Below are 15,234 nucleotides of genomic sequence, written 5' to 3'. Positions count from 1 at the left end.
AAATCGCTCTCCGTGGTGCTGACTTAAAAAAAAAACCCGCCACTTTTTTCAAATTGTTCTTGTTGTGGTTTTCACACCTGATGACGATTGCTGCTTGTGTGTGTTGCAGTCGAAACGTCGTGAGAATTGTATTGTTTATATTTTTTATTATTTTATTGTTTCCCTTCTACGTGGTGGTTACTTTACCGAAAGAACCAAGAATAATAATTTTATTGTTTTACAATAATTTTCTTTTTTATATTTTTTATTATTTTATTGTTTCCCATTCTACGTGGTGGTGACTTTACCGAAAGAACCAAAAATAATTATTTTATTGTTTTACAATAATTGTGTTGTTATATTTTTATCATTTTATTGTTTCCCCTGCTACGTGGTGGTGACTTTACCGAAAGAACCAAGAATAATAATTTTATTGTTTTTACAATAATTTTATTTTTTATATTTTTATTATTTTATTGTTTCCCCTTCTACGTGGTGGTGACTTTACCGAAAGAACCAAGAATAATAATTTTATTGTTTTATATTTTTATTATTTTATTGTTTCCCTTCTACGTGGTGGTGACTTTACCGAAAGAACCAAGAATAATAATTTTATTGTTTTACAATAATTTTATTTTTTATATTTTTATTATTTTATTGTTTCCCCTTCTACGTGGTGGTGACTTTACCGAAAGAACCAAGAATAATAATTTTATTGCTTTACAATAATTTTATTTTTTATATATATTTTTTATTTTATTGTTTCCCCTTCTATGTGGTGGTGACTTTACCGAAAGAACCAAGAATAATAATTTCATTGTTTTATATTTTTATTATTTTATTGTTTCCCCTTCTACGTGGTGGTGACTTTACCGAACGAACCAAGAACACAACAAACAAAGGGCATGAATCCTGAAGCCTCGCAATCTAGAATTGCCGTTACGACTTCGCCGTCAGTCGATGTGAGATTTGATGAAGAGCGAATCCATAGTTTCATAGTTTTCATAGTTTCAATTATTTTGGTATAGCCCTGTGAGCCATTCGGCTCTTGAATCGGAGTGCAATCGCAACAAGCAAACAAAACTAAAACACGAACAATAAAAACACCTTAAAGTGACTACGGTTGACTTCGTGCAAATCAGAAAATCCATGGGAAAAAGAAACAGCAAAAAATAATTCCTGAAAAAAGCCACCGTTACACCACCAACGCCGTGTGCCAAAAAATCCTGGTGTGGATGCAAAGTCAAACAACAACAACAACAACCACAAGACAACTTAGATTAAGGCCATCAGCCTAACTCTGTACTACAACAAGCAAAAACATGGCCAAAACAAAGCAAAAAACTATATTCATATTATTCTTTGCTCTTTCGGAAAAGTCACGTTGAAGGGAAACAATAAAAAAATAAAATATATATAAAACAATTAAAATTCTCACGACGTTTCGACCATAACACAAACGGTCATCATCAGGTGTGAAAACCCAACGGCAAGAAACATTTGAAAGAAGTGTCGGTTCGCATCAATTCATTTATGTTTAAACGGTGTATTTATTTATTTATAAAAAAAACGTCAGCGCCACGCGCAGCGATTTGGCAGTTTATTTAGAAGGACGAGTCCATCTATGTTCTGAAAAGAGGAGGGTAGGAGATGAAAAATTTATATATGCTGTCTGAAAGCCACCGTAAGCGTGAACAATTAATTAAGACCCAGAAATGGTTTATCAAATCCTTCCAATGATTGCTAAGCCCAGAATCCATCTTCTCGGTTGAAGTTGTCTCTGTGCCTGTATATGTGGATAGCCTCGTGAACGAATCTCTCATGGTAGCCGTAAGCGTGAACAATCAATTAAGACCCAGAAATGGTTTATCAAATCCTTCCAATGATTGCTAAGCCCAGAATCCATCTTCTCGGTTGAAGTTGTCTCTGTGCTTGTATATGTGGATAGCCTCGTGAACGAATCTCTCATGGTAGCCGTAAGCGTGAACAATCAATTAAGACCCAGAAATGGTTTATCAAATCCTTCCAATGATTGCTAAGCCCAGAATCCATCTTGTCGGTTGAAATTGTCTCTGTGCTTGTATATGTGGATAGCCTCGTGAACGAATCTCTCATGGTAGCCGTAAGCGTGAACAATCAATTAAGACCCAGAAATGGTTTATCAAATCCTTCCAATGATTGCTAAGCCCAGAATCCATCTTCTCGGTTGAAATTGTCTCTGTGCTTGTATATGTGGATAGCCTCGTGAACGAATCTCTCATGGTAGCCGTAAGCGTGAACAATCAATTAAGACCCAGAAATGGTTTATCAAATCCTTCCAATGATTGCTAAGCCCAGAATCCATCTTCTCGGTTGAAGTTGTCTCTGTGCTTGTATATGTGGATAGCCTCGTGAACGAATCTCTCATGGTAGCCGTAAGCGTGAACAATCAATTAAGACCCAGAAATGGTTTATCAAATCCTTCCAATGATTGCTAAGCCCAGAATCCATCTTGTCGGTTGAAATTGTCTCTGTGCTTGTATATGTGGATAGGCTCGTGAACGAATCTCTCATGGTAGCCGTAAGCGTGAACAATCAAATTAAGACCCAGAAATGGTTCATCAAATCCTTCCAATGATTGCTTAGCCCAGAATCCATCTTCTCGGTTGAAGTTGTCTCTGTGCTTGTATATGTGGATAGCCTCGTGAACGAATCTCTCATGGTAGCCGTAAGCGTGAACAATCAAATTAAGACCCAGAAATGGTTCATCAAATCCTTCCAATGATTGCTTAGCCCAGAATCCATCTTCTCGGTTGAAGTTGTCTCTGTGCTTGTATATGTGGATAGCCTCGTGAACGAATCTCTCATGGTAGCCGTAAGCGTGAACAATCAAATTAAGACCCAGAAATGGTTTATCAAATCCTTCCAATGATTGCTAAGCCCAGAATCCATCTTGTCGGTTGAAATTGTCTCTGTGCTTGTATATGTGGATAGGTTCGTGAACGAATCTCTCATGGTAGCCGTAAGCGTGAACAATCAATTAAGACCCCGAAATGGTTTATCAAATCCTTCCAATGATTGCCAAGCCCAGAATCCATCTTCTCGGTTGAAGTTGTCTCTGTGCTTGTATATGTGGATAGCCTCGTGAACGAATCTCTCATGGTAGCCGTAAGCGTGAACAATCAAATTAAGACCCAGAAATGGTTTATCAAATCCTTCCAATGATTGCTTAGCCCAGAATCCATCTTCTCGGTTGAAGTTGTCTCTGTGCCTGTATATGTGGATAGCCTCGTGAACGAATCTCTCATGGTAGCCAGATGGCTTACGAAAAAATAAAACCTTTCATTAATCACCAAAATAAAGCCACAAATGCAATGTAACGATCTGCGAGCGAAAGAGCTTCGAAAGCTCACCAGATTGTGTCGATGATTCCAGCGAAAGCGGGCGTTGAAATTGATGGCGGTGCCTGGCGACGTCACAAAGCGCACGCACTGTGTGGGGGTTTTATTTAAAATTTAAAAAAACAATCAAATTAAATTCGAGTCGTCGTGAATCAATACGAGGGGACACGGCTGTTAATTAATAGCAATAATTAATAATAATTAACGCGCCTCAAGATTTTGAACCCTTGTTTTAAAATGTTAAAATGTGTAATAACGCAACCGGAAACGGACGTGACGTCAGATGTCCCTTACCCCCCTCCTCCCCCGCCCACGAGGAAAAAAAAAGCGCGCGAACGCGAGGGACGTTGGTGGGGGCTGGTTGGTGTGCGGGTTAGAAGAATCGACTCCTCGGCGAATCGCTAACCTACTTAATCGATTCCACCACCCACAGTATAAAGACCCGCAAATCGGAATCGTTAACCATTTATATCGATTCCGATGTTGGTTTTTTCCCCCCCCCCAGCCCGCCTCAGCGTTTTAGAGGGAATCGCTTTTCCGCTATGAAAATCGATTCCCGCTAAAGGGTTTGATGACAAACGGATTCGATTCCCCGTTAGAGTCGGGTGACAAACTAAATCGACTTCCTGGTGAAACCTGTGGGTGGGACGTGTAAAACAAATCGATTCCCCGGTTAGAGACGCTGAAGAAGAATCCAGTAAAGGCTGTGGGTTGGAGGGGATAGCGGAATCGATTCCTCGGTAAGAAGTTGGGGTGGTAGCGGTGGTGAAAAAAAATCGATTCTCCGGTGTTGTTTAATGAAGAGAAATCGATTCCTCGCAAAAGCTGTTGGCGGGCGCGGTTTGTTGTGTGACAAAAGGAATCGATTCCGCGTAGACGCGCGCCGACACCATAAAGCGGAATCGATTCCCTCCCTCCCTCCCCCTCCCCCACCACCACCACCCTTCGAGTCACCAGCGGAGAGGCCCCCAAGCGGAGTTGAGGGGAGAAAATTTTTTATTTTTTATTTTTGTTCGCTCCTCTCCGCTACCCCCCTTTCGCCATCCCCTCGCATCCCCTCGCTACGATGGCCGACGTCAAGGTATTGGAGTCTCCCGGCAACCGCGGGGGTCCCTGCCACGCGGCCGGGGTTGAATTGGCCGTCGGGAAGCGTCGAAGGGGACCCCCCTCAGAACGGGGTTCTTTAAGGGGCGGCGTGAAGGGGGATGATGATGAGGAGGAGGAGGGGGGGACCGCGAACGCCTCGCCCGAGTTAGGCCTCAGGCGGTTTTTGGCGGGATTTGGATTCGTAGGCGTGGGGAGTGAGAATGGGGTTTTCTGTGTGTCTGAGGGGGTTCCCTGTGTCTGAGGGGGTTCTCTGTGTCTGAGGGGGTTCTGTGTCTGAGGGGGTTCTCTGTGGGGGTTCTCTGATGGGGTTCACTGTCTGAGGGGGTTCTCTGTCTGAGGGGGTTTTCTGTGTGTCTGAGGGGGTTTTCTGTGTGTCTGAGGGGGTTCTCTGTGTCTGAGGGGGTTCTCTGTGTCTGAGGGGGTTCACTGAGGGGGTTCTCTGTGTCTGAGGGGGTTCTGTCTGAGGGGGTTCTCTGTGTGAGGGGGTTCTCTGTGTCTGAGGGGGTTCTCTGTGTCTGAGGGGGTTCACTGTCTGAGGGGGTTCACTGTCTGAGGGGGTTCACTGTCTGAGGGGGTTCTCTGTCGGAGGGGGTTCTCTGTCGGAGGGGGTTCTCTGTCGGAGGGGGTTCTCTGTCTGAGGGGGTTCTCTGTGTCTGAGGGGGTTTTCTGTGTGTCTGAGGGGGTTCTCTCTGTCTGAGGGGGTTCTCTGTCTGAGGGGGTTCTCTGTCTGAGGGGGTTCTCTCTGTCTGAGGGGGTTCTCTGTCTGAGGGGGTTCTCTGTCTGAGGGGGTTCTCTGTCTGAGGGGGTTCTCTGTGTCTGAGGGGGTTCTCTGTCTGAGGGGGTTCTCTGTCTGAGGGGGTTCTCTGTGTCTGAGGGGTTCTCTGTCTGAGGGGGTTCTGTGTCTGAGGGGGTTCTCTGTGTCTGAGGGGGTTCTCTGTCTGAGGGGGTTCTCTGTGTCTGAGGGGGTTCTCTGTGTCTGAGGGGGTTCTCTGTGTCTGAGGGGGTTCACTGTCTGAGGGGGTTCACTGTCTGAGGGGGTTCTCTGTCGGAGGGGGTTCTCTGTCGGAGGGGGTTCTCTGTCGGAGGGGGTTCTCTGTCTGAGGGGGTTCTCTGTGTCTGAGGGGGTTTTCTGTGTGTCTGAGGGGGTTCTCTCTGTCTGAGGGGGTTCTCTCTGTCTGAGGGGGTTCTCTGTCTGAGGGGGTTCTCTCTGTCTGAGGGGGTTCTCTGTCTGAGGGGGTTCTCTGTCTGAGGGGGTTCTCTGTGTCTGAGGGGGTTCTCTGTCTGAGGGGGTTCTCTGTCTGAGGGGGTTCTCTGTCTGAGGGGGTTCTCTGTGTCTGAGGGGTTCTCTGTCTGAGGGGGTTCTGTGTCTGAGGGGGTTCTCTGTGTCTGAGGGGGTTCTCTGTCTGAGGGGGTTTTCTGTGTCTGAGGGGGTTTTCTGTGTCTGAGGGGGTTTTCTGTGTCTGAGGGGGTTTTCTCTGTGTCTGAGGGGGTTCTCTGTGTCTGAGGGGGTTCTCTGTGTCTCAGGGGGTTCTCTGTGTCTGAGGGGGTTCTCTGTGTCTGAGGGGGTTCTCTGTGTCTGAGGGGGTTCTGTCTGAGGGGGTTCTCTGTGTCTGAGGGGGTTCTCTGTGGGGGTTCTCTGATGGGGTTCTCTGAGGGGGTTCTCTGTGTCTGAGGGGGTTCTCTGAGGGGGTTCTCTGTGTCTGAGGGGGTTCTCTGTGTCTGAGGGGGTTCTCTGTGTCTGAGGGGGTTCTCTGTGTCTGAGGGGGTTCTCTGTGTCTGAGGGGGTTCTCTGTGTCTGAGGGGGTTCTCTGTGTCTGAGGGGGTTCTCTGTGTCTGAGGGGGTTCTCTGTGTCTGAGGGGGTTCTCTGTGTCTGAGGGGGTTCTCTCTGTCTGAGGGGGTTCTCTCTGTCTGAGGGGGTTCTCTCTGTCTGAGGGGGTTCTCTCTGTCTGAGGGGGTTCTCTCTGTCTGAGGGGGTTCTCTCTGTCTGAGGGGGTTCTCTCTGTCTGAGGGGGTTCTCTCTGTCTGAGGGGGTTCTCTCTGTCTGAGGGGGTTCTCTGTCTGAGGGGGTTCTCTGTCTGAGGGGGTTCTCTGTCTGAAGGGGTTCTCTGTCTGAGGGGGTTCTCTGTCTGAGGGGGTTCACTCTGTCTGAGGGGGTTCTCTGTGTCTGAGGGGTTCTCTGTGTCTGACGGGGTTCTCTGTCTGAGGGGGTTCTCTGTGTGAGGGGGTTCTCTGTGTCTGAGGGGGTTCTCTGTGTCTGAGGGGGTTCTCTGTCTGAGGGGGTTCTCTGTCTGAGGGGGTTCTCTGTATGAGGGGGTTCTCTGTCTGTGGGGGTTCTCTGTCTGAGGGGGTTCTCTGTCTGAGAGGGGTTCTCTGTCTGAGAGGGGTTCTCTCTGTCTGAGGGGTTCTCTCTGTCTGAGCGGGTTCTCTGTGTCTGAGGGGGTTCACTGAGGGGGTTCTCTGTCTGAGGGGGTTCTCTGTGTCTGAGGGGGTTCTCTGTGTCTGAGGGGGTTCTCTGTGTCTGAGGGGGTTCTCTGTGTCTGAGGGGGTTCTCTGTGTCTGAGGGGGTTCTCTGTGTCTGAGGGGGTTCTCTGTCTGAGGGGGTTCTCTGTCTGAGGGGGTTCTCTGTCTGAGGGGGTTCTCTGTCTGAGGGGGTTCTCTGTATGAGGGGGTTCTCTGTATGAGGGGGTTCTCTGTCTGTGGGGGTTCTCTGTCTGAGGGGGTTCTCTGTCTGAGAGGGGTTCTCTCTGTCTGAGGGGTTCTCTCTGTCTGAGCGGGTTCTCTGTGTCTGAGGGGGTTCTCTGAGGGGGTTCTCTGAGGGGGTTCTCTGAGGGGGTTCACTGAGGGGGTTCTCTGTCTGAGGGGGTTCTCTGTCTGAGGGGGTTCTCTGTGTCTGAGGGGGTTCTCTGTGTCTGAGGGGGTTCTCTGTGTCTGAGGGGGTTCTCTGTGTCTGAGGGGGTTCTCTGTGTCTGAGGGGGTTCTCTGTGTCTGAGGGGGTTCACTGATGGGGTTCTCTGAGGGGGTTCTCTGTGTCTCAGGGGGTTCTCTGTGTCTGAGGGGGTTCACTGAGGGGGTTCTCTGAGGGGGTTCTCTGTGTCTCAGGGGGTTCTCTTGTGTCTGAGGGGGTTCTGTGTCTGAGGGGGTTCTCTGTGTCTGAGGGGGTTCTGTCTGAGGGGGTTCTGTGTCTGAGGGGGTTCTCTATGGGGGTTCTCTGATGGGGTTCTCTGTGTCTGAGGGGGTTCTCTGTGTCTGAGGGGGTTCTCTGAGGGGGTTCTCTGTGTCTGAGGGGGTTCTCTGTGTCTGAGGGGGTTCTCTGTGTCTGAGGGGGTTCTCTGTGTCTGAGGGGGTTCTCTGTGTCTGAGGGGGTTCTCTGTGTCTGAGGGGGTTCTCTGTGTCTGAGGGGGTTCTCTGTGTCTGAGGGGGTTCTCTGTGTCTGAGGGGGTTCTCTGTGTCTGAGGGGGTTCTCTGTGTCTGAGGGGGTTCTCTGTGTCTGAGGGGGTTCTCTGTGTCTGAGGGGGTTCTCTGTGTCTGAGGGGGTTCTCTGTGTCTGAGGGGGTTCTCTGTGTCTGAGGGGGTTCTCTGTGTCTGAGGGGGTTCTCTGTATCTGAGGGGGTTTTCTGTGTCTGAGGGGGTTCTCTCTGTCTGAGGGGGTTCTCTCTGTCTGAGGGGGTTCTCTGTGTCTGAGGGGGTTCTCTGTGTCTGAGGGGGTTCTCTGTGTCTGAGGGGGTTCTCTGTGTCTGAGGGGGTTCTCTGTCTGAGGGGGTTCTCTGTCTGAGGGGGTTCTCTGTCTGAGGGGGTTCTGTGTCTGAGGGGGTTCTCTGTGTCTGAGGGGGTTCTCTGTGTCTGAGGGGGTTCTCTGTCTGAGGGGGTTCTCTGTCTGAGGGGGTTCTCTGTCTGAGGGGGTTCTCTGTCTGAGGGGGTTCACTCTGTCTGAGGGGGTTCTCTGTGTCTGAGGGGTTCTCTGTGTCTGACGGGGTTCTCTGTCTGAGGGGGTTCTCTGTGTCTGAGGGGGTTCTCTGTGTCTGAGGGGGTTCTCTGTGTCTGAGGGGGTTCTCTGTCTGAGGGGGTTCTCTGTCTGAGGGGGTTTTCTGTCTGAGGGGTTCTCTCTGTCTGAGCGGGTTCTCTCTGTCTGAGCGGGTTCTCTGTGTCTGAGGGGGTTCTCTGAGGGGGTTCTCTGTCTGAGGGGGTTCTCTGTCTGAGGGGGTTCTCTGTCTGAGGGGGTTCTCTGTGTCTGAGGGGGTTCTCTGTGTCTGAGGGGGTTCTCTGTCTGAGGGGGTTCTCTGTCTGAGGGGGTTTTCTGTCTGAGGGGTTCTCTCTGTCTGAGCGGGTTCTCTGTGTCTGAGGGGGTTCTCTGAGGGGGTTCTCTGTCTGAGGGGGTTCTCTGTCTGAGGGGGTTCTCTGTGTCTGAGGGGGTTCTCTGTGTCTGAGGGGGTTCTCTGTGTCTGAGGGGGTTCTCTGTGTCTGAGGGGGTTCTCTGTGTCTGAGGGGGTTCTCTGTGTCTGAGGGGGTTCTCTGTCTGAGGGGTTCACTTTGTCTGAGGGGGTTCTCTGTCTGAGGGGGTTCTCTGTTTGAGGGGTTCACTGTGTCTGAGGGGGTTCTCTGTCTGAGGGGGTTCACTGTCTGACGGGGTTCACTGAGGGGGTTCTCTGTCTGAGGGGGTTCTCTGAGCGGGAGATCACACAAACTCCATTCTGTAGTACAGGAGGAGATCACACAAACTCCACTCACTCTCTAGAACAGGGGGAGATCACACAAACTCCACTCCCTCTGTAGTACAGGGGGAGATCACACAAACTCCACTCACTTTGTAGAACATGGGGAGATCACACAAACTCCACTCTGTCAAACAGGAGGAGACCACACAAACTCCACTCTATAGAACAGGGGGAGACCACACAAACTCCACTCACTCTGCAGTACAGGGGGAGATCACACAAACTCCACTCACTCTGTAGAACAGGGGGAGATCACACAAACTCCACTCTGTAGAACAGGGGGAAATCACAAAAACTCCACACTCTGTAGGACAGGGGGAGATCACACAAACTCCACTCACTCACTCTGTAGATCAGGGGGTTAGATCACACAAACTCCACTCTCTCTGTAGAACAGGGGGAGATCACACAAACTCCACTCACTCTGTAAAACAGGGGGAGATCACACAAACTCCACTCACTCTGTAGAACAGGGGGAGATCACACAAACTCCACTCTCTCTATAGAACAGGGGGAGATCACACAAACTCCACTCGCTCTGTAGAACAGGGGGAGATCACACAAACACCACTCGCTTTGTAGAACAGGAGGAGATCACACAAACTCCACTCACTCTGTAGAACAGGGGGAGATCACACAAATTCCACTCACTCTGTAGAACAGGGGGAGATCACACAAACTCCACTCACTCTGTAGAACAGGGGGAGATCACACAAACGCCAATCTCTGTAGAACAGGGGGAGATCACACAAACTCCACTCACTCTGTTGTACAGAGGGAGATCACAAGCTCCACTCTGTCGAACAGGAGGAGACCACACAAACTCCACTCACTCTATAGAACAGGGGGAGACCACACAAACTCCACTCTCTCTGTAGAACAGGGGGAGATCACACAAACTCCACTCACTCTGTAATACAGGGGGAGATCACACAAACTCCACTCACTCTGTAGAACAGGGGGAGATCACACAAACTCCACTTTCTCTGTAGAACAGGGGGAGATCACACAAATTCCACTCACTTTGTAGAACAGGGGGAGATCACACAAACTCCACTCTCTCTGTAGTACAGGGGGAGCTCACACAAACTCCACTCACTCTGTACAACAGGGGGAGATCACACAAACTCCACTCACTCACTCTGTAGTACAGGGGGAGATCACACAAACTCCACTCTCTCTGTAGAACGGGGAGATCACACAAACTCCACTCACACACTGTAGAACAGGGGGAGATCACACAAACTCCACTGTCTCTGTAGAACAAGGGGGATCACACAAACTCCACTCTCTCTGTAGAACAGGGGAAGATCAAACAAACTCCACTCTAGTACAGGGGGAGATCACACAAACTCCACTCTGTTGAACAGGGGGAAATCACACAAACTCCACTCTAGTACAGGGGGAGATCACACAAACTCCACTCACTCTGTAGAACAGGGGGAGATCACACAAACTCCACTCACTCTGTAGAACAGGGGGAGATCACACAAACTCCACTCACTCTGTAGAACAGGGGGAGATCACACAAACTCCACTCTGTGGAACAGGGGGAGATCACACAAACTCCATTCTCTCTGTAGTACAGGGGGAGATCACACAAACTCTACTCTGTAGAACAAGGGGAGATCACACAAACTCCACTCTCTGTGGAACAGGGGGCGATCACACAAACTCCACTCTCTCTGCAGAACAGGGGGAGATCACGCAAACTCCACTCACTCTGTAGAACAAGGGGAGATCACACAAACTCCACTCACTCTGTATTACAGGGGGAGATCACACAAACTCCACTCACTCTGTAGAACAGGGGGAGATCACACAAAATCCACTCTCTCTGGAGAACAGGGGAGATCACACACTCCACTCTGTAAAACAGGGAGAAATCACACAAACTCCACTCACTCACTCTGTAAAACAGGGGGAGATCACACAAACTTCACGCACTCTGTAGAACAGTGGGAGATCACACAAACTCCACTCACTCTGTAGAACGGGGAGATCACACAAACTCCACTCTGTAGAACAGGGGGAGATCACACAAACTCCACTCACTCTGTAGAACAGGGGGAGACCACACAAACTCCACTCTCTCTTTAGAACAGGGGGAGATCACACACACTCCACTCACTCTGTAGAACAGGGGGAGATCACACAAACTCCACTCTCTCTTTAGAACAGGGGGAGATCACACACACTCCACTCACTCTGTAGAACAGGGGGAGATCACACAAATTCCACTCACTTTGTAGAACAGGGGGAGATCACACAAACTCCACTCTCTCTGTAGTACAGGGGGAGCTCACACAAACTCCACTCACTCTGTACAACAGGGGGAGATCACACAAACTCCACTCACTCACTCTGTAGTACAGGGGGAGATCACACAAACTCCACTCTCTCTGTAGAACGGGGAGATCACACAAACTCCACTCACACACTGTAGAACAGGGGGAGATCACACAAACTCCACTGTCTCTGTAGAACAAGGGGGATCACACAAACTCCACTCTCTCTGTAGAACAGGGGAAGATCAAACAAACTCCACTCTAGTACAGGGGGAGATCACACAAACTCCACTCTGTTGAACAGGGGGAAATCACACAAACTCCACTCTAGTACAGGGGGAGATCACACAAACTCCACTCACTCTGTAGAACAGGGGGAGATCACACAAACTCCACTCACTCTGTAGAACAGGGGAAGATCACACAAACTCCACTCACTCTGTAGAACAGGGGGAGATCACACAAACTCCACTTTCTCTGTAGAACAGGGGGAGATCACACAAATTCCACTCACTTTGTAGAACAGGGGGAGATCACACAAACTCCACTCTCTCTGTAGTACAGGGGGAGCTCACACAAACTCCACTCACTCACTCTGTAGTACAGGGGGAGATCACACAAACTCCACTCTCTCTGTAGAACGGGGAGATCACACAAACTCCACTCACACACTGTAGAACAGGGGGAGATCACACAAACTCCACTGTCTCTGTAGAACAAGGGGGATCACACAAACTCCACTCTCTCTGTAGAACAGGGGAAGATCAAACAAACTCCACTCTAGTACAGGGGGAGATCACACAAACTCCACTCTGTTGAACAGGGGGAAATCACACAAACTCCACTCTAGTACAGGGGGAGATCACACAAACTCCACTCACTCTGTAGAACAGGGGGAGATCACACAAACTCCACTCTGTGGAACAGGGGGAGATCACACAAACTCCACTCTCTCTGCAGAACAGGGGGAGATCACGCAAACTCCACTCACTCTGTAGAACAAGGGGAGATCACACAAACTCCACTCACTCTGTATTACAGGGGGAGATCACACAAACTCCACTCACTCTGTAGAACAGGGGGAGATCACACAAAATCCACTCTCTCTGGAGAACAGGGGAGATCACACACTCCACTCTGTAAAACAGGGAGAAATCACACAAACTCCACTCACTCACTCTGTAAAACAGGGGGAGATCACACAAACTTAACGCACTCTGTAGAACAGTGGGAGATCACACAAACTCCACTCACTCTGTAGAACGGGGAGATCACACAAACTCCACTCTGTAGAACAGGGGGAGATCACACAAACTCCACTCACTCTGTAGAACAGGGGGAGACCACACAAACTCCACTCTCTCTTTAGAACAGGGGGAGATCACACACACTCCACTCACTCTGTAGAACAGGGGGAGATCACACAAACTCCACTCTCTCTTTAGAACAGGGGGAGATCACACACACTCCACTCACTCTGTAGAACAGGGGGAGATCACACAAACTCCACTCACTCTGGAACAGGGGGAGATCACACGAACTTCACTCTCTGTAGTACAGGGGGAGATTACACAAACTCCACTCACTCTGTAGAACAGGGGGAGATCACACAAACTCCACTCACTCTGTAGAACAGGGGGAGATCACACAAACTCCACTCACTCTGTAGAACAGGGGGAGATCACACAAACTCCACTCTGTACAACAGGGGGAGATCACACAAACTCCACTCTCCCTGTAGAACAGAGGGAGATCACACAAACTCCACTCTGTAGAACAAGGGAAGATCACACAAACTCCACTCTCTGTAGAACAGGGGGAGATCACACAAACTCCACTCACTCTGTATTACAGGGGGAGATCACACAAACTCCACTCACTCTGTAGAACAGGGGCAGATCACAGAAACTCCACTCACTCTGTAGAACAGGGGGAGATCACACAAACTCCACTCTCTCTGGAGAACAGGGGGAGATCACACACTCCACTCTGTAGAACAGGGGGAGATCACACAAACTCCACTCACTCTGTAGAACAGGGGGAGATCACACAAACTCCACTCACTCTGTAGAACAGGGGGAGATCACACAAACTCCACTCTGTGGAACAGGGGGAGATCACACAAACTCCATTCTCTCTGTAGTACAGGGGGAGATCACACAAACTCTACTCTGTAGAACAAGGGGAGATCACACAAACTCCACTCTCTGTGGAACAGGGGGCGATCACACAAACTCCACTCTCTCTGCAGAACAGGGGGAGATCACGCAAACTCCACTCACTCTGTAGAACAAGGGGAGATCACACAAACTCCACTCACTCTGTATTACAGGGGGAGATCACACAAACTCCACTCACTCTGTAGAACAGGGGGAGATCACACAAAATCCACTCTCTCTGGAGAACAGGGGAGATCACACACTCCACTCTGTAAAACAGGGAGAAATCACACAAACTCCACTCACTCACTCTGTAAAACAGGGGGAGATCACACAAACTTCACGCACTCTGTAGAACAGTGGGAGATCACACAAACTCCACTCACTCTGTAGAACAGGGGGAGATCACACAAACTCCACTCTGTAGAACAGGGGGAAATCACAAAAACTCCACACTCTGTAGGACAGGGGGAGATCACACAAACTCCACTCACTCACTCTGTAGATCAGGGGGTTAGATCACACAAACTCCACTCTCTCTGTAGAACAGGGGGAGATCACACAAACTCCACTCACTCTGTAAAACAGGGGGAGATCACACAAACTCCACTCACTCTGTAGAACAGGGGGAGATCACACAAACTCCACTCTCTCTATAGAACAGGGGGAGATCACACAAACTCCACTCGCTCTGTAGAACAGGGGGAGATCACACAAACACCACTCGCTTTGTAGAACAGGAGGAGATCACACAAACTCCACTCACTCTGTAGAACAGGGGGAGATCACACAAATTCCACTCACTCTGTAGAACAGGGGGAGATCACACAAACTCCACTCACTCTGTAGAACAGGGGGAGATCACACAAACGCCAATCTCTGTAGAACAGGGGGAGATCACACAAACTCCACTCACTCTGTTGTACAGAGGGAGATCACAAGCTCCACTCTGTCGAACAGGAGGAGACCACACAAACTCCACTCACTCTATAGAACAGGGGGAGACCACACAAACTCCACTCTCTCTGTAGAACAGGGGGAGATCACACAAACTCCACTCACTCTGTAATACAGGGGGAGATCACACAAACTCCACTCACTCTGTAGAACAGGGGGAGATCACACAAACTCCACTTTCTCTGTAGAACAGGGGGAGATCACACAAATTCCACTCACTTTGTAGAACAGGGGGAGATCACACAAACTCCACTCTCTCTGTAGTACAGGGGGAGCTCACACAAACTCCACTCACTCTGTACAACAGGGGGAGATCACACAAACTCCACTCACTCACTCTGTAGTACAGGGGGAGATCACACAAACTCCACTCTCTCTGTAGAACGGGGAGATCACACAAACTCCACTCACACACTGTAGAACAGGGGGAGATCACACAAACTCCACTGTCTCTGTAGAACAAGGGGGATCACACAAACTCCACTCTCTCTGTAGAACAGGGGAAGATCAAACAAACTCCACTCTAGTACAGGGGGAGATCACACAAACTCCACTCTGTTGAACAGGGGGAAATCACACAAACTCCACTCTAGTACAGGGGGAGATCACACAAACTCCACTCACTCTGTAGAACAGGGGGAGATCACACAA

At 49.4% G+C, this 15,234-nt stretch overlaps 1 protein-coding gene and 1 long non-coding RNA gene across 2 annotated transcripts in view; one reads left to right on the top strand and one right to left on the bottom strand.

Moving 5' to 3' along the window:
- Positions 1–15,234, bottom strand: part of LOC142908405 (uncharacterized) — a 234,127-nt gene that overhangs the window by 83,220 nt on the left and 135,673 nt on the right. The window lies entirely within an intron of this gene.
- Positions 4,263–15,234, top strand: part of RANBP1 (RAN binding protein 1) — a 48,889-nt gene continuing 37,917 nt past the window's right edge. The window contains exon 1 of the mRNA XM_032943993.2: positions 4,263–4,440. Coding sequence (XP_032799884.2) covers positions 4,426–4,440 — 15 coding nt within the window. The 5' untranslated portion in view covers positions 4,263–4,425. The remainder of the gene's footprint in view (positions 4,441–15,234) is intronic.

The sequence above is a fragment of the Petromyzon marinus genome, assembly GCF_048934315.1.
Source record: "Petromyzon marinus isolate PM22_M1 ecotype Great Lakes invasive population chromosome 84 unlocalized genomic scaffold, UKy_Petmar_22M1.pri1.0 chr84_unloc.1, whole genome shotgun sequence".
NCBI classification, from domain to species: domain Eukaryota; kingdom Metazoa; phylum Chordata; class Hyperoartia; order Petromyzontiformes; family Petromyzontidae; genus Petromyzon; species Petromyzon marinus.
This window is presented reverse-complemented; position numbering and strand designations above follow the sequence as displayed.